The sequence below is a fragment of the Acanthamoeba castellanii genome (genome assembly GCF_000313135.1).
Source record: "Acanthamoeba castellanii str. Neff unplaced genomic scaffold scf7180000084732, whole genome shotgun sequence".
Taxonomy (NCBI): Eukaryota; Discosea; order Longamoebia; family Acanthamoebidae; genus Acanthamoeba; species Acanthamoeba castellanii.
Genome location: NW_004457681.1, coordinates 77,640 through 99,183, shown reverse-complemented (window position 1 = coordinate 99,183; position 21,544 = coordinate 77,640). Strand labels below are relative to the sequence as shown.

The window sequence follows — 21,544 nt, the reverse complement described above, 5'->3', positions numbered from 1 at the left end:
CGGCTCACACCGCACAGCGCGCACCGGCTTTTGTAGGGTATTGTGTTCAGGTGAAGTGGTAGAGTGCACGCAACACAACAAGGCCGAGGAGGCAAGACAACACAAGCAAGATGGGAGACGAACCAATAGTGATCTACGGCAATCCGGCGAGCCAGCCGTCGCGAGCAATCATGTGGTGCGCCTCCGGAGAGAGACCTCTTCCTCTTTCATCATAAAAATGCTGAATAAATGGATGTAATAATGAAGAAGTGCGCTCCGCGGCCAGGTTCTGCCACGAGAATTCGATACCGTTCGAATTCAAGATGGTCGACCTCGGCAAAGGCGAGAACAAAACAAAGGAATTCGTGGACCTCAATCCCAACAAAACCGTTCCCGTTCTCAACGATAATGGTTTCGTGCTCTACGAAAGGTCGGCCACTCCACTCAATCTTCTGAATTTACTTTTTCATTATTCAATCGCGATTTCCGATTTCTTAAGATGCTGATGTCATGCACATCGTTCCACAGTGCCGCGATCTTGTCCTACTTGGCTCGACGATTCAAGGTACAACACCTCATCCATCTCATATAGAATAACATTAACATTGAATGTACGCAGGTGAAGGACCATTGGTACCCACAGGACCCTCGTGCGCGCGGACTGGTGGACCAGTACCTCCACTGGCACCACACGTACGTGCCCTCCTCACGCCCTTCAACGTTTTTCGTTCTTTCTGTCTCTTCGTTTTCGTTCTTTCCCGCCTCACCCACACTCCTCGTCCCCCCCCCCATCAGTCACCTGCGAAAGGGCGCCGCTTCGCTCTTTTTCTACGCCATGGTACACCCTAGCTTGCTTGCTTGCTTCTCCTCCTCTCCTCTTTGCCTCCGCTGTGCTCTCTTCGCGACCTCGGGGTCGCGCACTCGGGGTGGATTTCTCAGTCTCGTCTCGTCTCGTCTTTCTTCCTCCCGGCTGAGCAGATAGCGCCGCTGTTCGACGGATCCAGGGACTTTGCCGAAGAGAAGAAGGCCGCCATCTTGGACCTGGAGACCTCGCTTCAGATCATCGACGCACGACTAGCCAACACCCAGTTCATCGCCGGTGCGTGGCATTTATTTTTGGGTGTGCAGCGTGTGCGGTGTGTGCGGTGGCAGCGTGCTGCGCACACGGCGAACGGATGAGAATCAACGTTTTGACGCGAAAAACGTGCACGTTGCAGGGGATGAGATCAGCATCGCGGACATGCAGGCGGCGACCGAGTTCACGCAGCACGTGCTGGCGAACACGTACGACTTCACGGGCTATGCCAACGTCACCCGATGGCTGGGCGTGCTGAAGGAGATGCCCGCCTACGCCAAGACCCACACACCCGTGGCCGAGCTGTTCGACCAGCTCCGAGCCTCGTCCAAGCTTCGATCTTCCTAGCGCCGCCCAGCCCCCACAATCGTCACAACCTTTTCACGCCCATCCCTGCCCCATGGCCGACTGGCTCTCGCTCGCCTGTGTCGTGTTGTTCGCTGACCGTCAGCTCGCTTCTCGGTCAAACGATACACGTCACTCTTTTTGTCGACACCAGCCAGAAAAGGAAAAAAAGAATCCAAATAAATAAAAAATAAATAAAATACAGCTCAGTAAAGGAGAGGGAGCGAGTGCACACGAGGAGATGAACGAGGACGCCGCCGAGGGGCCGATTGCCGGGAGTGGCAGCGGCACTCTTAGCATTCGCGTGCACCCCTCCAAGCTGCCCACCCAATCTTTCTCATCATCATCGCCGCCCCAATCCACCACCTCCCCATCTGCACCTTCGACATCTCCTTCCGCCGCCACTTCTGCATCTTCCACACCGAACAGCGGACGTCTGATGATCTCAGTTCTGTCCTACAACCTCAACCTGCTGCCCAAGGGTGTCAACCCGGTCGGCCATCGCTACAAATCGGCGCGATTGGCAGAATTCACGTCCAAATGCCTGGGCGAGTACGACGTGATGGCGCTGCAGGAGGTCTTCTCGACGCCCTACCTCCCCGCCGGCTTCGGCTGTCGTCAGGCCCAGATCGTGGCCCTCGCCGCACGCCACGGCTACTCGGCCGTGCGAGGCCGCCAGCCCTCCCTCGCCGACATGCTCACCCTCAATCGAGTACGTCGCTTTCTGCCCTACACTTTTCTTTTATTGATTCTTTTTCCGCATCGAATAATAATAATATTAATCATAATACCAATGATAGTAATCAATCAGATTGTAATACCAAATAAATAAATAAATATATATTAGAACGAACAAAGGTAGTATCATTAATATCAACACAAATATAAATAACAGAACTGCAACACTGACCGGCAAACGCTCTCTGTGTGCATCTGCGAGTAGACGACAGACAGCGGGTTGTTGATCCTGAGCAAGTACCCGGTGCTCAAGAGCGGCTCCTACACGTTCACCCACCGCGGTGCCCACATGGACGCGGGCGCCTCCAAGGGCGTCATCTTCGCCCTCATCAAGGTGGGCCACGCCAACGTGCTCGTCTTCAACACCCACCTCCAGGCCACCCACTCCTCGTCGCATCGCGCCGCCACGGCCGGCGGCCATGGCCGCGGTGGGGCCAACTACGAGTCGATCCGCTACCGACAGATCCTCGAGCTCAAGAACTTCATCAACAAGCAGCGTCACGTCAACGGCCGCGATGTGCCGTGGCTGCTGACGGGCGACTTCAACATCGACGCCATCTCGCGGCCGGCGGTGGCCGACGAGTACGGCTACGTGTACGACAACACGAGCATCGAGAGCGAGGAGTACAAGAAGCTGGTGAGCCTGCTCGACCCCGCCGGCCGCATGCGCGACCTCCTCAAGGAGTGCAACAACGGCGAACATCCCGCTACGCGGTACAACCATCTTTCCATCTTTTTCCTTTCATCTTCTTTTTCATCTTTTTCATCTTTCTCTACACTTCATCTCATCTAATGCACATCTTTTCATCTTTTTTTCTCTCTCCATTGAATAGACCACCACGGTTGGAGTTCCCGTCGTCGGTGGACCTGGTGTTCAAGCACAAGTACCCGCAGCGGCTGGACTACATCTTCTGGTCGAGTCCCGAGGGCGAGACCGCGCTCACCGTCCCCAAGTCGCGCCTGGACCACACCAAGGTGGTGCCGTTCGTGGTCACCGGCATGGAGTTCTCGCACCTCTCCGACCACTACGGCATCGAGACCACCCTCGAATACCGCGTATGTCAGTCAGACCTCGCATCGCTCCGCACAGCGTCAACTCAGCCTCTCTCATCGCGGCGCGTTACTCATCTCGTGTGGCTGGTCTTTGTCTTTGTCTTTGTCTTGTCATGTGGTTTGTGGTGGTTGCGATCGTTGTGTTGCACGCGCGAGCAGGGGATCAAGGACGACGAAGACGCCATCCTGTTCTCCACCGAGAAGGCCTTCTCCGACATCTTCAACGACAAGCAAGCACCCGCACCGTACGGCCTTCACCCTTTGCACATTTATTTATTCATTTTTTCACTACATAAATATAAATATAAATATATTAATATATTAATAGAAATATATAATAATGCTGAAAATTGCACACGACAGGAGCAAGTGGTTCACGAAGGGGTGGAAGGTGCTGGCGCTGGTGGCGGCGTCGGTGTGGATCCTGACCTGGATCTACCCGCACTGCCCGCTGGAGGTGTTCGTCCAGGTGGCCCTCTTCATGGGGGCCTACCTCGTCTACAAGCTCTACAAGCTCATCGACAAGCTCCTCCGCAAGAAGCCCTTCAAGCACGACATCGGTACCATCCATCGTCGCACGACACATGACACACGCGGCACACACACACACACACGACACACAACATTCATGGCGCACACGGCGCGCGCACGGCACGCACACACTTCTCACGATTGATTGCTTGGTGGTCGATTGATTTTTGATTGGCTGGCGGGTGCAGAGCCGGGGCAGCAGGTGATGAAGAGCATCATCGGGAAGTACGATGTGGCCAGGAAGGAGGGTCCGCTGCACCGTTCGCCCCACTCGCCCCACCGGTTGTTGGACCTTGCCGACGGTGCGTCCACGCTCTACGACAACTTCAGGTACGCCGTACACGGCGCGACACCGACACACGCGACACCACACGACACGAGGCTGAATGAATGCAACGTACGACAGCAATGCGGTGCGGCAGCACGGGTATCGGCCGTGTATGGGCACCCGCGCGCGCAACAGCGACGGTAGCCGTGGACCCTACGCGTGGCTCACCTACGACGAGGTGTGGACGCGCGTCAGCCACTTTGGCTCGGGTCTGCTCAACCTCGGCTACAAGAAGGTCCCCCTCTCTCTTCGTTTTCGCTTTCGCTCTTTCCCTTTCTTTTTTCCTCCTTTGCCCCGTCTGTCTGTCGCTGACCTGGGCGGCGATGTGCAGGGGGACCTGGTGGGCATATTTTCGGAAAATCGGGTCGAGTGGGTGGTGACGGAGCAGGCCTGCAACGCCTACTCGCTGGTGTGCGTGCCTGTCTACGACGCCGGCGACGGCTGCCTCCAATACATCCTCAACCACGCTCGCCTCACCGTCGTCATCGCTTCCCGCCCCAAAACGTTCAAGGCACGCTGTCGCACATGCACACGCACACGCTCCACCGCACACGCACGGCTGACGTCTGGTGTGCGCGCGTGCAGCTGCTGGACATGTCGGCGGCATGCCCGGACCTGCGAGTGATCATCCAGATGGAGCCCATCGAATACGAAGAGAGCTACGCGGCCGACCAATGCAACATTCGCCTCATTCCCTACAACTTCGTCGAAAAAGATGTACGCGTGTGTGTCGTGTTGCGTGTTGCGTGCTGACGTGTGCTGACGTGTGCGGCGATGCGTGTGCACACGCGCGATCACAGGGTCTTCGAAGGCCGCAGCCGCACGTGCCGCCAGAGGCGGACGATCTGGCCACGCTGGCCTACGACATGAGCACGCAGGGGAAGATCAAGGGCGTCATGCTCTCCCACCGCAATCTCCTCTCCTCCAGCCGCGCCCTCGTCTACCAGGCACGCCCCCCCCGCCTCACTCGACGGTGCCCCCGGTGCTGTCGACACATTCTCACTGACTGTGTCGTGACGTGTCGTGTCATATCGTGTCGTGTGCGTGTGCCGTCATGCGTGTGTCGTGTGCGTACGCCAACAGGGAAGGTCGAGGCTGATGCTCACATGCGAGGATGTACACATCTCCTACATTCCCCTCCACATGCGCATCGAGCGCTCCGTGCTGGCTCTCCTCTTCTCCGTCGGCGCCTCCCTGGGCTTCTCCCAAGAGGTGCGCCCCTCACCCTCGTGACGTCATTCCTCTCATTCCTCGCCCCGTGTGTGCGGCCTGCTGACACACCACACACATACAACACACACACACACACACACGACACACACACGACACACGCACACACACAACACACATCTTCTCCGGCGTCCCTGTGTGCGCACATGGCCCACCGCACACGACATACACGCATACAGGATGGATCGAAAATATTTGACGACATCCAGGTGCTGCGGCCGACGTTGCTGTTCGGGGTGCCGGGCATGTTCATTCGGCTGTACCGCAAGTGCAAGGTCATCGTCTCCTCGTGGTGGGGACCGCGCCAGGCCCTCTTTCACTACGCCTACAAGCGCAAGCAACGCGCCCACCGCAAACGTACGCACCTCTCCCCTTCTATGCACACGCACCACCGCACGCGCACCACCGCACGCTCACCACCGCACACGCACACGCACACGCACACGCGGTACTCATCATTTCAATTAATGATCGATCGCGCAGGTCGAGACACGCCGTTTTGGAACAAAGTGCTGTTTCGCAAGTTTGCCGCCCGCCTGGGTACCCCACGCGCCACCTCTACTGCGGACTCTGTGCAAACTCACCCAATTGCCCCCCCCCAACCCACTCAAATCCAATCGTGTGCAGGCGGGCGGGTGAGACTCATCAGCATCCTGAGCGACGGGTTGCTGCCCCTCGTACACAAGGAGTTCCTCCAAATGTACACTTACAGCGTCCCCCCCCTTCGACCCGCCCATACCTCTCGTGCTGATCCATTCCGTTGTGCGCGCGCGGTGTCGTGTGTGCGGTGTCGTGTGTCGTGTGTGTGTCGTGTGTGTGGTGCAGTTGCTTCTGCTGTTGGGTGACGGAGTCCTACTGGAAGGGGACGGTGGGCGTGGTGACGGGCTCCAGCATGTACTCCTTCGCCGAGGACGAGCAGGCCGGCTACCCCCTGCCCTGCAACGAAATCAAGCTCGTCGACATCCCCCAGCAGGGCTTCTCCTCTCGCGGTAACGTCGCCGCCACGCACGCACGCACGCACGCACGCACGCCACTCACACCGTGCCGTTGTGTGTGCGGTTGTGCGTGTGCGCACACAGGGACGCCGGAGCGAGGGCGCATCAAGATCCGGGGACACAACGTGTTCGTGGGGTACTACGGGGACTCCAAGCTGACGGACGCCAAGATCGACGCCGAGGGGTGGCTCACCACCAACGACATCGGGCAGTGGAACCCCAACGGCACCCTCACCGTCCTCGGCCACGAGCAGGGCATCCTCCAGCCCGTCAAGGGCCAGATCGTCTTGTACGACCCCCCCCCCGCCCAACCACCGCCACGTCAGCGCCACTCTTAACCAACACCACATATCGGAATGCGGGGAATGTCGCTGACGTAATCAAAATAATGTGTGGTATGGAATGCCACAGCAACAAGTACCTGGAGTACCTGTACCTGGAGAGCTACTTCGTGCAGCAGATCTTCGTGACGTGTCTGCCCTTCCGGCCGCTCGTGGCGGTCGTGGTGCCCGACCACGAGGTCCTCTGCTGGTGGGCCAAGGAGAACAACCTCCAGCACGACTTCCGCCCCGAGACCCTCTGCCGCGACCCGCGCGTGCGCGAGGCCGTCCTCAAGGACCTCGAGGCCGTCGCCGACCAACACAAGAGCGTACGCGCCCTGGCTGGCCTGGCTGGTTGTCAATTGACAATTGCTAACACTTTAAGGTGGCTCGTGTGTCGTGTGTGTCGCGTGTGTCGTGTGTGTCGTGTGTGCCGTGTGCCGTGTGTGATAAAAGTTGAGCGCGTGGGAGTATGTGAAGGCGGTGCATCTGGAGCCGTCGTTCTTCAACGTGGAGAACCAGTGCATCACGCCCACGTTCACCCTGCGGCGCCAGCACCTGCGCGTCCGCTTCAGCGAACAGATCATGGAAATGTACCGCGAGCTCTCCGCCGACATTCACGACGACATCGCCCACCACCACCATCACCACCATCACCTCGGGGCCAACGGCGCCGGCAGCCACAGCGCCGGCGGCGACAGCAGCAGCGGCGGCAGCGCGCGTGACGGCGACAGCGGCGACGAGAAGCCGATGCCGCCGTTGCGCAGCAGTCAGCTCACGCTGCCGACCTACACCGACACGAAGCGCACGCCCTACCTGCCCACCTACCAGTCGCTGGCCTCGGGCGGCCCGGCCCTCGACCCGCTCCGCCACGCCTCGCCCGACCGAGACCGGTCGGGCATCATGGGCAGCGACGCCGCGGCTGCGGCCGGCGTCAGTGTCGACACCAACGGCCTCGTGGGCGCCGATGGCAGCGCGCCGTCGACGCTCTCCTACTGCGTGTGCGGCGATGGCGATGCGACGACGAGCGCGATTGGCGCGCGTCCGCTGCGGTCGTCGACACACCCGCGAGGCCACCATCGCACGCCGTCGCTGACCGTCTTCTCTTCCTCTTCTTCTTCTTCATCGTCGTCTTCTTCATCTTCTGCTCAGTTGGCGCCGTCATCATCTTCATCGTCATCGTCATCGACACAGCTGCGCCGCTCGCACGCCGGGATGCCGTTGTCGCTGTCGTCGCCCTCGCTGTCGAGCCTCGACGTGGCGGGCGACGTGCGCTACTGTGCCGTGTGCCGACGGCGCCTGCGGCCGCGGTCGCTCTCCTCGTCCTACGTGACCACCCCTCCCGGCGGCTCGTCGTCTTCAACTACCGACGGCGGCGAGCGCGAGGCGGCGGACCAGTTGCTGGTGGGCGGCGTGACCGGTCTTCTGCTGCCTATCAACAGCAGCGACCGGATCGACGATGACGATGACGACGAAAGCAGCGACAACAGCGAAAGCGAAGACGAAAGCGACGACGACGTCGAGTTTGATGACAACGGCAACGCCAGCGACACCGAAGTCGTGCGCACCCTCTGTTGAAGTGAACCCAACCAACAAAGAAAAGAAAAGAAAAGAGAAATGGCACCATTCTTTCGACGAATCGTTCTCGTCGACATGATGACGTCACGACGCCGCCCATCAGAACTGGTCGGGCGAGCATTCGACGAGCGAGCCGGCGGCGACGAGTGCGATGCGGCCGGCGAAGGAGAGGGGCTCGCCGGTGAAGGCCACCAGGTTGGCCGGCCCGTTGGCGGTGATGGAGCCCACGCCCGCCTCGAGGCGGAACATGCGGGCGATGTTGGTCGTCACGCTCGCGATCGCCGCCACCTTGTCGAACGCCGGCGTCACCTCGTCCGTGAGCGACGCTCCCGCCTCCCAACGCAGGTTGCGCACATTTCCTGTTTTAACACGACCACAACGACGCACACACGCACACGCGCGCCGCACACGTTGGTGAGTGCGTTGCACACGAAAGTTTGTGTGCACAAAGTGAGTGAAGTGAGTACCGGGGTCGGACACGGCGAGACCCACGCGCACGCCCTGCGAGTTCAGGTACGCGGCGGTCTTTCGCATGGCGTGCCTGACGACACACAACGACGATGTGAGCACTGGCCGCACGCACACACGCACACACGCCGCACACGAACACGCGCGAAAAAGAAGGGCGCCTGTACCAGGTGGAGAAGGTGTTGGGCGGGCTGCGTGCGGGGTTGAGCACCACGGACACGTTGGCCGACGCCAGCTGGGCCGCGATCAGCTCGGCCTCAACGCCGCCCAGGATCACCAGCTGACCCATGACGACGACGACGACGATGCATGACGATGCATGATGATGCCGTGATGGCGTCAGCCACCAAAACAAAGAAGAAAAGAAAGAAGGGGGGAGAGAAAAATACATACATCAAAGCCAAACTCCTGCTTCAGGCGAACTGCGCTGGCCATGTCGTCGGCCTGCGTGGCGGCGATCACCACCACCAGCTCTCCCTACGCGTGTGTGTGCGGTGTGTGCGGTGGTGCGGTGTGTGTGTGTGTGTGTGTGCGGTGTGTGCGGGTGAGACGGGGAGACCACAGAAAGAAACGAAGGAGAAGAGAGGAGGAGAACGAACGCGAAGAGCGCGGGCGAAGGGATCGGTGGAGTTGACGTTGGCCTGCTGGGCGCTTGCGAAGATCGCCCTCAACTGAGACACCTGGCCCGAGATCGACGCTATTACACCGCACACACACCACCGCACACACACCACCGCACACGCACGACCGCACGACACGCGCGTCAATTATCTGGTGTTGGGAGGGTGGATGGAGAGGGGGGCACACGCACAAGTGTCGCCGCCTCCCTTGGTCGCGTCGCCCAGCGACAGGTGCAGCGCCGCCGATCCTCCATTGGTCCCGATGAGCGCCTGCCACACACAATCAGCCGTGCGTGTCGTGTTGTTGATCGTGCGCGTGTGCGTGTGCGGTTGTGTGTGTGCGGTGGTGCATACGTCGTCGATGGTGACGGCGGCGGGGGTGGTAGAGAAGGCGGCCGACAGGCCCAGCACGAGGCCCGGCCCCCAGGGGGGCGTGATGAGGGTCGTCACGCCGCCCGCCCACGCCGCCCGCAGGTGCTTCTTGTGGTACATGTTCAATCGCACCCCATCCTGTGCGTGTCGTGTCGTGTCGTGTCGTGTCGTGTCGTGTGCGGTCAGAAAGGCGAAAAATCGAGAGGGGAGGGGGGAGCGGTACCGCGGCGCGGACGTGCTGGGAGAAGGAGGGGAAGATGGCGCCGTCGGCCGAGCCGCTCTCGGAGTCGACCTCGTACAGGGCCAGCGACGTGCCCACGTTCACCAGGCCCGGCATCACCTGCGCGTGCGGTTCCACCGTCAAACACACCGCACGACACGCACGGCACGGCACATACGACACACGACACGCGCGCGCGTACCTGGCCGCCGGGCAGGCTGTAGACGTCGACGGCGCCGCCCGCGGGCACGGGGCACTCGGCCGCGGTGCCGACGCACTGGACGACGCCGTCCTGGACCACGACGTTGCCGCCGGCGATCACCCGATTGGCGGCGTCCATCGTGTACACAGTGACGTCCGTGATCGCATAGCTCGACGACGACACCTGCGCGTGCGGTGCGTGCGGTGAGTGCGGTGGCGCGTGTGCGGTCTCAGCGTCGGCGCGTCGTGCGTGTGTGCGGTCGTACGTTTTGGCAGGCGGAGGGGCCGGTGGGCTGGAGGGTGGCGTTGCCGGCGGGCGGCGGCGGGACGACGGCCGAGGCGAAGGCGCTGTTGTCGGCCGCCAGGTGGCCCTCGATGAGCACCTTGAAGGCCTGCGCGTCCACCTGCAGCGGATGCCGGTCCCAACTAACAGGCATTCCACCACATTCCACACATACCCCGCACATACCACGCATGTGTGTCAACGCGTGTCGTGTGTTGCGTGTTGCGTGTGTCGTGTCGTACATGACGAGATCGCCGTCCTTGCCGTCCTCAATGGTCCCCACGCGGTGCCCCAGTCCGATCGAATTGGCCGGATTCTAACGACACACGCCAACGCTGAGAAGATGGGGCGGGCGGGGGCGGGAGGGGGCGGGCGGGGGCGGGTGGGGGCGGGTGGGGGCGGGGTTGAGGTACGCGGGTGACGGAGGCGATGGCGGTCCAGGCGTCGAGGCCGTAGTAGTGGGCGCGTGCGGCCTCGTACATGAGCCACCGCCCGAAGATGACCGGGTGGTCGGACTTGAGCACCACGTTGACCCCGGCCTCGTGCAGCACGCGCGGGCCGTGCACGCTGCCGTCGTAGCCCTCCATCTGCGCGCGTTCCATTCACGTATGAGCCCGCGCGTGTCGCCTGCGCGTGCGGTGTGTGTCGCGTGTTGTGTGCGGTGTGTCTCGTGCGTGTGTGCCTTGAAGCCCCAGTGGTCGGCAAAGGTGGCGGCGGTGATGTTGTGTGCGGCGAGCATTTCGGGGATCTTCCAGGCCTCGAGGGCGTGATGGAACGCGTTGATCCGGAAATTGAACTCCTTCGACGTCCGCACCATCGTCGCAATGTCTGTGCGTGTCACCGCACCGCACCGCACCGCACGACACGCACCGCACACAGCACACGACACACGCAAGTGTCAGCGCGACACGAGCGGGGGTGCGTGTGTGTCTTTGGGGGGGGGCGACCCTGGGTCTCGTAGCAGTGGACGTTGAGGTTGATGTCGCCGCGGAGGAGGGCCACGAGCGGCTCCAGGTCGAGGTCGAAGGGCCGCGGCGTCACCGCCCGCTGGGCCTCCGACATACAGTCCCACTGCTCCTGCGACTGCCTCAATTGCTGTGTGTGCCGTGTGTCGTGTGTCGTGTGTGCGTGTGCGCGTGCGTGTGCGTGTGCGTGTGCGGCGGTAAGTGGACGGTTGGCGGAGGGGGGGTGGTGGTGGAGGGGTGGTGTACGGCGGCTTGGATGAGCTTTTGGCGGAGCACGAGGCCGATGCCCATGCGGCTCGAGGGAATGCGACCCTGGCCGCCGTACACGCGCTTGGGATTCTCGCCGCACGCCATCTTCAACGCGCGAGGCGCCCCCGGGATCAGCATGTCTTGGACACCGCACACGACACGACACGACACACACACGCAACACACACACACACACACGGCATGGCACACGCCCACGACACGACACGCGCGCGAAGGAAGAGGTGAGTGTCGTGCGGGTGCAAGTGTGGGGTGGTGTGGGGGTTGGTACCGTGCACGTTCTTGCTGGACTTGAGCTTGACATAGGCCGCCTCGCCGCCCATCACATTCGCGCTTCCTACGTGTGTGCGGTGGTGTGTGCGTGTGCGTGTGCGTGTGCGTGTGCGTGTGCGTGTGCGGTGGTGGTGATGGGAAGTGAGCAGGAATTGTGCACGAGGGAGGTGTGCGTTGACGGCGAGAGCGGGCGGTACCGGGCAAGACGAGGGCCGTGGTGACACCACCGCCGAGAATGAGCGGAATGGCCGGGTCCTCCGGGTCTGTTTTTCCAACGTGTGACGTCAGCCGCGAGCTTAATGCGAATCGCTGTCAAGGGTGAGGGCTCGGCGAGTACCGAGGGCGTCGAGGGCGCGCAGCTGGGGAAGCGTGGGTCCCGTCATCTCATTCCCGTCCTGCGTGGCATGCGCGTCCTCCGGGAACGAATACACGCCTGCGCACACGCACACGCACACGCACCACCGCACATGCACCACCGCACACGCACACGCACAACCGCACACGCACGTCGGTGAGTCGACGCACACACGCCTGGGGGGGGGTAAGAAGCCGGACCGAGGTGGGAGTGCATGTCGACGAGGCCGGGGGTGACGTGGCGGCCCTGGGCGTCGATGATCAGCGTGGCGCCGGCCCTGTCCAGGTTGCGCCCGATCTGGTGGATCACGCCGTTCTCGACGATGACGTCCACGCCCACCTTAATACATCAACGCGCACACTAGTGTTAGGGTGGCGGCTGACGTCACCGGCCGTAGGGGTGGGTACGAGCGGGTCTCGCGTGGAGGAGCTCATCGTCCACACAGTGCCGTTGGCGATGAACGTGCGCTGGCGCTCGGCCTTCTTGGGCGTGCTCAGCTCCTGCGCTTACGTGGCATGTGCGGCGTGTGCGGCGTGTGCGGCGTGTGTGCGGCGTGTCGTCAGCAAAGCCCGGTGGCGGGCTGAGTGAAGAAGGAAAGGGAAACGCACGGCGAGAAGCTGCGGCGAGTTGTGTGCGCCCGCGTAGAACGGGCTGTACTGCAATCCTGTTGTTGCGCGCCACGCGTGAGGCCGTGTGCGTGTGCGTGTGCGTGTGCGGTGCACCATTTCTTTGTGCGCGTGCGGCAGGTGTTGGGGAGACGACGTACGGGAGGGCGGGCAGCCCAGGAAGGGCGACGAGGGGCCGTCATCGTCGCTGGAGCCCAGGAAGGAGCCCAGGCCCGCAGCGCCGGCAATCACCGCCAGCACTGCCACGGCCACCGCGACCACCGCCCACACCTGGTGCCCATTTTAAATTAATAAAATATTAATCATTTGTAATTAAAAGATGAATAAATTAAAGAAAAGTAAAGTATTTTTGTGGGTATTTATTTGTGGGAATGAGAAATGGGGGGACGGTACGCGGGGGCGCTTCCACCAGGGGACGGGAGAGACGGAACCCGAGCCTCCGATTTCGTCGTACGATCCGAACCAATTCGACATCGGGAGTGACGGCCGCAATTCAACGCCGGAGAGAGCGAACCGAAAGATGAACGAAAGATGAAACGGAAAACGAAGATCTCTCGGCTTCCCCGTAAGAAAAAACAACCCAACAAACCCGCCAATCAGGACCCTGCCGCGAACGGAGGGCCTCACAGGCGGGCCGCGTGGGCTGCGCCATGAGGGGCGGCAGCGGCGGAGGCGGGGAAGAGGTCGCGCTGGAACGTGTTGGCGTGGATGGCCCACAGCCGGGTGGTCCCGTCCGGCAGCGTCTCCCGCAGTCGTGTGGCCGCCGATCGGCGGGAGTGGCTCGGCTCCGACGCGATGATGATGATGGGCTCCAAACGACGCGTCGCTGCGCCACCGGTGGCGAACAGCACCGTGCCCTCGAGCGCCGGATCCGTCGACTTGTGCACCCACCACACCTCCCCGTCGCCATCTAACACCTCGACACGCGTCAGCACGACACGCACACACGCACACACACGCACACACACGCACACACACGCGCGCGCGCGCGCGCACACACACACACGCACACACACACACGCACACGACGGGTGTACCGTTCTCGATGACACCGAAGCAGCTGACGAAGAGGAGGGCGGCGGAGCGCTGCTGGTGCTCGGGCAGGTTCCAGGTGTGGCCGAGGAGGTCGCCGAGGGAGGGGCTCGGGGTGGTGGAGATGCGATGGCCGATGCTGCCCTCCTCCCGCACGTACCGGTCCACCACCTGCGCAAAGTACCGCCCGCTCACCACCCACACCCCGCGCCTGGGTCTCGCCGCAGGTTCCCTGTGTCGCACACATACACACGACACACACGACACACACGACACACGCGACACACACACGACACACACGACACACCACACACGACACACGATGGAGTGATCAGAAATGGTGTGCGGCGAGGCAGTGGGTGGTGGAGCAGGGAGTACGGGTGGGCGGGAGTGGAGGGTGGGCGCTCTTCGATGAGCTCCATCGTCACCTGCTCGTGGCCTTCGTCGCGCCGAATCCAGATCTGGCCAGCCAGGTTAGGTATGTGAGCGATGAACGAACGAACGAACGATGGTGTGAGTGAGTGAGTGGTGTCCGACCTCGCGGTAATCCGAGTAGACGCCCGTTTCGATCATGGTGAGCTGGTCCACAAATCCAGCCAACCCCGTGTCTGGATCATCACTCGGCGGATGATAGTCCAACTGCCCCGCACACGCACACGCACACGCACACGCACACGCACACGCACACGCACACACGTGTGTGTGAGACAGATCGCGATCAGGTGGGCCGGTCTCAAGGAAGAGGGCACACGCGTACGTGGCAGTGCCAGGTGCAGCGCGCGACGGGCGTGGGCGGTGTGGCGGTGGTGGGCGGCAAGGGCGCGGCCGGGTCCAGCGGGACGCACTCGAGCACGCCAGCCGAGGCGCGCTGACGAAGAATGTCAGGAATGGACACGCTGGACCCGCGGCCACCAGCGGCCTGGGCCGGGGGGCGGTGAGGGATGCGAATGTCGGCGAACAGGCGCGGGCCTGGGGTGGCGCTACGCCCGGATTGAATCCACCACACGGCAGAGGCCACGTCGGTCGTGGTGCCCGTGGGCACCTCGAGGCTCACCCGCTGCCACACGCCGGCCACGTCGTCCCAGTGCGCTTCATCTTTGCGAAGATGGTCCATCTTCAGTGCTTTGATATATTTGGTGAATAAAATTTTGATTATTGATTGTTTTAATTTTGCTGACGTGGCCCTGACACGTAAGCACTGAAGAAATACGGTGGGAAAAGATTGGAAGTGCAGCGAAGCGAGATCACATCACGATTGCAGACAAGGGGCCATTAGAAAGCCTTGCCTGAGGCGAGGGGAACAGCAGACTAGAGCAATTAGAGTTTGAAAGAAAAAGCAAGAAGCACACAGAGCGATGTTGCCGTCATACACAACGAATCGGTTCAATGGTTCGCGTTCGTACATTCCCGAGTACCTGCGGCGCATAATCCACTACCCCCAGATGGACATTGAGTACACCTTCTGGTTCGTACCCCTTGCCGCAGACCTTCAGCATCTCCTCCTCCTCCTCAATCGAGTAGTGGCATAGCACCAGGCTCACCCTCCCTCCTCAATTCTTCAAAAAACGAATCAACAGGCAAATGTTTTACCTCTGTATCAATCCCGCACGAGTGTACGTACACCTGCAGCTTTCGTCCTCCATTCCATTCTTCCACAAAATCTGCGTAGCGGCAGCGATCGCGAGGAATCTCATTCTCATCTCCCGATGTGCGTGTGCGTGTGCGTGTGCGTGTGCAGCTACCGAACAACGTCGTGGCGCAAACGTACGTGAGGGGTCTCAATGAGAGGCCTCCATCGCGCTGGCTGCTGTACAAGTGCTCAAAGCTCGTCGTGTGCGTGCGGTGTGTGCGGTGTGGGAACACAGAAACGAAGAATCAGTGGGCCAGAGACGATCCCGCATTCATCGCCATCCTGGTGCTGTTCATGGCCGTGGCGGCCATCGCCTACTCGGTCGCCTTCAACGCCTGGAACCCGGTGACCCTCCTCCGCATCATGTTCTGGGCCGCCTTCATCGAGTTCCTCGGCCTCGGCCTCGCCACCGCCACCCTCGGCTGGTTCGCAACACACAACACAACACACACACACACAACACAACACACACACGGCACACACGATGGTTAACATCAGTCGTGTTGTGATGGTGTTCGACATACGACACAGGTTCGTGGCGAACAAGTATCTGCGGGTGCAGTCGCTGCACGCCGTGGACCAGAAGGTGGAGTGGCTCTACGCGTTCGACGTCCACTGCAACTCCTTCTTCCCGCTGTTCGTCGTCCTCTACGTGCTCCAGTTCTTCCTGCTGCCCCTGATCCTCGGCACGGGCTTCTTCTCCACCGTCATCGCCAACTCCATGTACGCCTTCGCCTTCTCCTACTACTTCTACGTCACCTTCCTCGGCTACAACGGTACCTCCACCCCTCTTCTTCTTCTCGTTCTTCTTCGTCGTCGTCGTCGTCGTCGTCGTCGCTGACGTGTGTCGTGTGTTGCGTTGCGTTGCGTGTCGTGTTGCGTGTGCAGTGCTCCCATTCCTGCACCACACGGTGCTGTTCCTGTACCCGATCGGGGCGGTGGGGCTCTTCTACGTGCTCTCGCTCCTCTTCCGCTTCAACTGCTCCGTCTTCGTCATGAACTACTACTTCGGTTGAGCTGCACAGCTGGTGCATCTCACCACACCCGACACCCTACGCACCACCACCACCACCACAACAACAACAACAAGTTGACGACACCGACCAACGCATGTCGAACGCGCGGGAGATAATAAACGATGGCGGCGCGCCGTTTGTTTATTTGTACACAGACACAAGCGGTCTTCGCCACCTTTGCCCCCACATTCTCTTTCTCTTCTTCTTCTCGTTCTTCTTCTTCTTCTCTGTAGTCGGAGAGTTCAATGATCGTCGTCTTCATGTTCGTCATCGTCGTCTCACGAGCCACTATTGTCGATACTTGCTTGCTTGCCCCTCATTCACTCGACGGAGAAGCACCTTCGCTGCCCTCCTTGTCGCCGTCGCCGTCGCCGCCGGTGGAGTTGTCTTGGCTGCCGGCGGTGTCGCGCCTCCGCCTCTTGGCCTGCCGCGGGCTGCCCTCCGCTGCTGCCGGTGTCGGCGCTGCTGCCGCCGTCGGCGTCGTCGGCGTCGGCTGTTCGCCCTCGCCGCCCGCGCAGATCGCTGCTGCCGACGCTGCGTTACGCGACACGACGCGACGCGACACGACACACACCGCACGCACGACGTAGTGTCAGCGACGGTGGTTTGTCGGTGGGAGTTTGTGGTGGGGGATACCGAGTTCAGAGAGCTTTCGTCGGAGGGCGGAGCCGTCGCCTTCGGGCGCGGGCGCGGGCTCGCCGCCGGCCCCGCCGGGGAAGAGGAGTCGCCGCGGCTCCCGTTCTCGCTTGACCGGTCGCACCGGCGAGTTGAGCGTCGCATTGATCGCGTGCAGCTCCTACCGCACACACACCGCAATCAATCGACCGCACACACACGCACACACCACCGCACACACGCACAACCGCACACGCGTACTTTGGTGGAGGGGCTGAGGCCAAAGCTGTAGGTCGATGACGACGACGAGGACGAGGGGTGGGTGAGCGAGCGCGGGCCAGACGACGGGTGCATGGGCGAGAGGTAGACGTTCGACGCCGCGACCCGCACGGGCGACTGGGCCAGCGCGTAGGAACCGGACGACGACGAGACCAGCACCGAGCCCGAGCCAGAGGAGGGGGCACCACCACCGGTGGGGTGCGGGGAGAGGGGCGGCAGCGGCGAGCTGGTCATGGAGGTCGTCGACGAGGGCGCCGCCTGGAACTGGAGCAGGAACGACTCGAGCTGCGGGATGAACACAAAGTTGTAGAACTTGATGATGTCGCCCTTCTCGCCTGCAGCCGCCCATCATGGGTTGTGAGCACGTGTCGTGTGCCGTGTGTGTCGTGTCGTGTGTGGTGCGTGAGTGTCGTGCGGGGGGGGGGTACCGGGCTCGTTGAGGGGCACGGCGCGGTAGACCTCGGCCGCGGGCTTGCGGTGGGGCTGTTTTCGGTAGTGCTCCAGAATGCCTCGGAACGCCACGTCCTTCACCTTGTTCACCCTGCGGCGGCCCCGATACGATGCGTGCGACACACACGACGACGACGGTTGTCCGATCAGTCGCGTTGCGTGTGGCGCGGCGACACACGCACACACACACACACACACCACACACACCACACACGTACCGTGATACGCCGTAGATGACGCACAGGATGATCTGATCCAAATGCCTTCCCCTGCGCACGACACACGTTCAACACCGCACACACGACACACGACACGCAACGCGCGCAACACGACACACGCGAGGGGGGAGGGGTGGTACTTGATGAAGTTGGCGTGGGAGATCAGGAGCTCGATGGTGGCCCGCCACACCTGGTCGAACACCTCCGGGCGGAGGCCGATGGCCGCGCACAGGCTCCAGCACCGCCGGCTGGCCTGCCCCAGCACCTTCCGGTAGAACAGGCACAGCGAGTGCCACGACCCACCCATCCCGCCTCGCCCTGTGTGCCGTTGGTCGTGTCGTGTCGTGTCGTGTCGTGTCGTGTCGTGAGTCGCTCAGCCAGAAGGAAGCGGGCGCGAGGCGGGAAAGGGGGTACCGGGGGTGGCCGGTGCCGTGGGCCGTGCGGGGGAGACGAGCATGTTGGGCGCAGGCGACGGTGGCGAGAGCGCCGACGAGGCCATGAACTCCTTGGCCCCACCCTACACCCTCGCACGCATCAGCACCACGACACGACACGCACGACACACAGCACACGCGCGTGACACACGCGCGGCGAGGCGGCGGGTACCTGGGTGGGGCGCCTGAAGAGGGCGAGGAGGTCGCGGACCTTGGCGGGGTCGGCGAGGAGGGCAAAGACGGGCGAGCCCTCCTGCCACCCGACGCTCTCGAGGATCGTCTCCTCGATGTGGCCCAGATGCCGCGTCACCCCCACCGGCAGCGTTCGCTCGTACCGAATCACCGACTCTACATTGCGTGTGTCGTGTCGCGTCGTGTCGTGTCGCGTGTGCGGTGGTGCGTGTCGTGGCAATGACGTCAATGACACGACATGCAAGGAAAAGAGGAGGAGGGGGAGGGCACGCATAGAGAAAGATATGTACCGATGAGCTTGAAGAAGTCAAAGGCGTGGATGTGGAAGAGGGAGAGGAGCTTGGGGAAGGCCAGGTCGATGATCTTGTAGCAATACGCTATCACCTCAAAACAGCACGCCAGCAACGACCTACGCATTTCGACACGACACACGACACGCACGACACGACACGCACGACACACACACGACTGGTGAGCAACGGTGATGGGTTAAGCTGGCGGGTGAGGTGGGGGCTCCACCTGTGGAAGGAGTCGTGTCGGAGGAGAGTGGAGAAGTCGGAGGAGACGGAGGCGCGCTTGAGGCGCTCCTCCTCGGCCAGGAGCATGGCCTCGAGGATCTTGTAGTACAGCTTGATGCCCAGCTCCCGCCGCTGCTGGCCCTCCTCGCCCTCCCCGAACGGCACCAGCCCCGAGTACTTGGCAACCCGCGCCTCGATCTCCTGTGCGTGTCGCGTCGTGTCGTGTGTGCGCACGCGTGAGCATGTTAACACGACACGCATGGCACGCGCGCGTGCGCACACACGACACGACACGACACGACACGCATAGCACACGGGCGGGGAGGTACCTCGGCGGGATTGTTCTCGCAGGCGGCAAAGAATTTGCGCAGCACGGGGGAGGGCGCGGCCTGGGTGTGTTCGAGGGTGGACTTGAGCCAGGCCACCGCGCTCAGGGCCGCCCGCATCGGCGTTCGCGGCGGCGCGGCGGCCGATCCGCCGGGCGTGGTCGGGTAACCACCGCCGCCCCCCAATGTCGATGATGTCGACACAGACGATGATGACGCGGAGGGAGTGGTCGGCTGGGCGGTGGCGGCGGAGGTGGTGGTCGAGGTCGAGGTGGCGGCCGCCGCCGCAGGCTTGACGACGCCCTTGTCGTAGTCGTAGTAGTGGCCGTAGTTCTCGCCCACGCGGGAGGGCGTGCCCACCTCCTGGGGCGCCGTGAGGAACAGCCGTTCGTCAAAGTCGCCCTGGCTGTGAAACATGATCTCATAGTCTCGCGCTGTAATCACACGACACACACATGTGAGCAGCAGCGGCACACACACACACACACACACACACACAGCAATACGACACGACACGCAACACAAGGAGGGAGGATCGTAATGGTACCCATCATGGTGGACCAACGCTTGAGTGTGGGCCGGTCAAAGGCCAGCGAGTCGCCGGTGGCGCCGAGCACGTTGGAGTCCTTCCAGCTTTGCAGGAACGGCGCAAAGAGATCGGCCTCCAGCCGCACCACCTCTGCTCTCAACCACCCGAATTCCGCGGTTGTTCTTCCCAGTCAGCGACGCACACGTGTGTGCTGTGCGCACACAGCGCGGCGTGTGTGTGTGTGTGTGTCATGGCACGCGGGCGGCGTACCGGCAAGGCTGGCGCCGCTCTGTTTGCAGAGGGCGGCGAGGGCGACCTCTCCGCTCGTTCCGGTCAGCGTGGACTTGGTCTCGGGCGCGGCGTGGGTGGCCACGAATTGGACGCAGCACAGCAACAGGTGGAACGCCGTTATGAGGTCCGGCGGCGACGTCAGCAATTTACCTGCGCACGGCCGCGTCCGTCACGATCAGCTAAGGTAAACGATCAATATAACTAAATTGAATAATTCATCTAACTAAAGTTGATGAATTAAGGATATAACTAAACCTCGATAACTAAACTTGGGTTCTGTGGGCGGTGGTTGTTACCTTTGGCCACCAGGAAGAGCACCCAGCCGAAGGAGAAGAGAGCGTAGTATGGGCTGTCGGGCGAGCTGTGATTATGGGGGCAAACAGATATATCGCAATATTAGTGCACGTGCGACACGACACGACACGACAATAACACACGACACGACACACACGAGAAGTGGTCGAAGGGTGGATTACCCGGGCTGTATGTCGGTTATGCGGAAGACCTGGAAGAACTCCTTCTCGTACTTGCGGTAGAGGATGCAGATGACGCAGAACTTGCGCTCGAGCTGCAGCAGCTGCTCCTCGTACGCCGCGCCCAGCTTGAGATTGGCTATGAAGGCCTTCAGCGGGTCGAAGAAATCCACCAGCCTGAAGCCAGACACAACCGGTGACAAGAACATCAGCCACCATCACACACACGCACACACACGCACACACACGACACACACGACACACACGACACACACGACACCGCTTGTGCCACGACGTGCATGAGAGGATTACCGAATGTGGGTGGCGCGCAGGAGCTGGGTGAGTGAGACGCAGCTGCCGCCAGAGGTCGTGGACGCCGGCGTGCGCTGCTCGGGCATGCCCGCCACGTAGAGAGCACACGCGGCCATGCACAGCACGAACCGCTCCTGATGACGACACACACAAGCGAGAGACATCACGCCATGATAAGTACAACGGCCACGATGGATGATGGCGAGAAATGCGATCCATCGACACTGAGATGCGATGACTCTCGCGAGATGAAGAGGAGAAGAAGAAGTGGATGAGCGGGCGGTATATAGTAGTGTGCGCACCTCATCCTGCTGGCCGGCCTTGAGCGTGAGTCGGCGCAGGAGGGACCAGCCGATTTTGCGCGTCTCTTCATCGAGATTGAGGCTGCGGCAGAGTTCGTCGTATCG

General features: G+C 61.6%; 6 protein-coding genes across 6 annotated transcripts in view; 3 read left to right on the top strand and 3 right to left on the bottom strand.

Moving 5' to 3' along the window:
* Positions 1-110: 110 nt before the first annotated feature.
* On the top strand, positions 111-1,402 carry ACA1_165830 (glutathione transferase family protein; the record flags this gene model as incomplete). The annotated part of the gene is made up of 7 exons (XM_004354007.1): positions 111-175; positions 266-409; positions 508-544; positions 599-672; positions 775-817; positions 958-1,078; positions 1,197-1,402. The coding sequence occupies 7 exons, from the start codon at positions 111-113 to the stop codon at positions 1,400-1,402; spliced, it is 690 nt and encodes a 229-aa protein (XP_004354059.1).
* A 238-nt stretch (positions 1,403-1,640) lies between these two features.
* Positions 1,641-8,172, top strand: ACA1_165820 (AMPbinding enzyme domain containing protein; the record flags this gene model as incomplete). Its single annotated transcript, XM_004354006.1, has 19 exons — positions 1,641-2,111; positions 2,343-2,851; positions 2,971-3,193; positions 3,350-3,435; positions 3,554-3,750; positions 3,910-4,051; positions 4,185-4,284; positions 4,381-4,530; positions 4,635-4,766; positions 4,850-4,987; positions 5,133-5,261; positions 5,459-5,636; positions 5,763-5,819; positions 5,907-5,979; positions 6,105-6,268; positions 6,359-6,563; positions 6,686-6,923; positions 7,051-7,593; positions 7,789-8,172. The coding sequence occupies 19 exons, from the start codon at positions 1,641-1,643 to the stop codon at positions 8,170-8,172; spliced, it is 4,119 nt and encodes a 1,372-aa protein (XP_004354058.1).
* A 99-nt stretch (positions 8,173-8,271) lies between these two features.
* On the bottom strand, positions 8,272-13,296 carry ACA1_165810 (amidohydrolase domain containing protein; the record flags this gene model as incomplete). Its single annotated transcript, XM_004354005.1, has 23 exons — positions 8,272-8,531; positions 8,640-8,713; positions 8,808-8,920; positions 9,034-9,117; positions 9,240-9,337; positions 9,452-9,530; positions 9,615-9,770; positions 9,856-9,972; positions 10,055-10,237; positions 10,320-10,479; positions 10,579-10,652; positions 10,750-10,923; positions 11,151-11,164; positions 11,284-11,431; positions 11,548-11,690; positions 11,840-11,905; positions 12,039-12,104; positions 12,179-12,274; positions 12,397-12,535; positions 12,556-12,696; positions 12,805-12,860; positions 12,963-13,092; positions 13,216-13,296. The coding sequence occupies 23 exons, from the start codon at positions 13,294-13,296 to the stop codon at positions 8,272-8,274; spliced, it is 2,652 nt and encodes an 883-aa protein (XP_004354057.1).
* Positions 13,297-13,445: 149 nt separating this feature from the next.
* ACA1_165800 (uncharacterized protein) lies at positions 13,446-14,968 on the bottom strand (the record flags this gene model as incomplete). The annotated part of the gene is made up of 5 exons (XM_004354004.1): positions 13,446-13,732; positions 13,860-14,086; positions 14,233-14,315; positions 14,392-14,493; positions 14,612-14,968. The coding sequence occupies 5 exons, from the start codon at positions 14,966-14,968 to the stop codon at positions 13,446-13,448; spliced, it is 1,056 nt and encodes a 351-aa protein (XP_004354056.1).
* Positions 14,969-15,209: 241 nt separating this feature from the next.
* Positions 15,210-16,500, top strand: ACA1_165790 (uncharacterized protein; the record flags this gene model as incomplete). The annotated part of the gene is made up of 5 exons (XM_004354003.1): positions 15,210-15,319; positions 15,593-15,618; positions 15,720-15,909; positions 16,016-16,260; positions 16,373-16,500. The coding sequence occupies 5 exons, from the start codon at positions 15,210-15,212 to the stop codon at positions 16,498-16,500; spliced, it is 699 nt and encodes a 232-aa protein (XP_004354055.1).
* Positions 16,501-16,816: 316 nt separating this feature from the next.
* Positions 16,817-21,544, bottom strand: part of ACA1_165680 (Retinoblastomaassociated protein A domain containing protein) — a gene marked incomplete at both ends in the record, with an annotated part of 5,613 nt that continues 885 nt past the window's right edge. The window contains 17 exons of the mRNA XM_004354002.1: positions 16,817-17,034; positions 17,137-17,296; positions 17,377-17,729; positions 17,823-17,935; positions 18,063-18,113; positions 18,203-18,380; positions 18,477-18,579; positions 18,669-18,844; positions 18,979-19,097; positions 19,208-19,407; positions 19,536-19,966; positions 20,080-20,211; positions 20,332-20,502; positions 20,649-20,713; positions 20,829-21,002; positions 21,138-21,271; positions 21,440-21,521. Of these exons, the coding sequence (XP_004354054.1) occupies positions 16,817-17,034; positions 17,137-17,296; positions 17,377-17,729; positions 17,823-17,935; positions 18,063-18,113; positions 18,203-18,380; positions 18,477-18,579; positions 18,669-18,844; positions 18,979-19,097; positions 19,208-19,407; positions 19,536-19,966; positions 20,080-20,211; positions 20,332-20,502; positions 20,649-20,713; positions 20,829-21,002; positions 21,138-21,271; positions 21,440-21,521 (2,860 nt within the window). The remainder of the gene's footprint in view (positions 17,035-17,136; positions 17,297-17,376; positions 17,730-17,822; positions 17,936-18,062; positions 18,114-18,202; positions 18,381-18,476; positions 18,580-18,668; positions 18,845-18,978; positions 19,098-19,207; positions 19,408-19,535; positions 19,967-20,079; positions 20,212-20,331; positions 20,503-20,648; positions 20,714-20,828; positions 21,003-21,137; positions 21,272-21,439; positions 21,522-21,544) is intronic.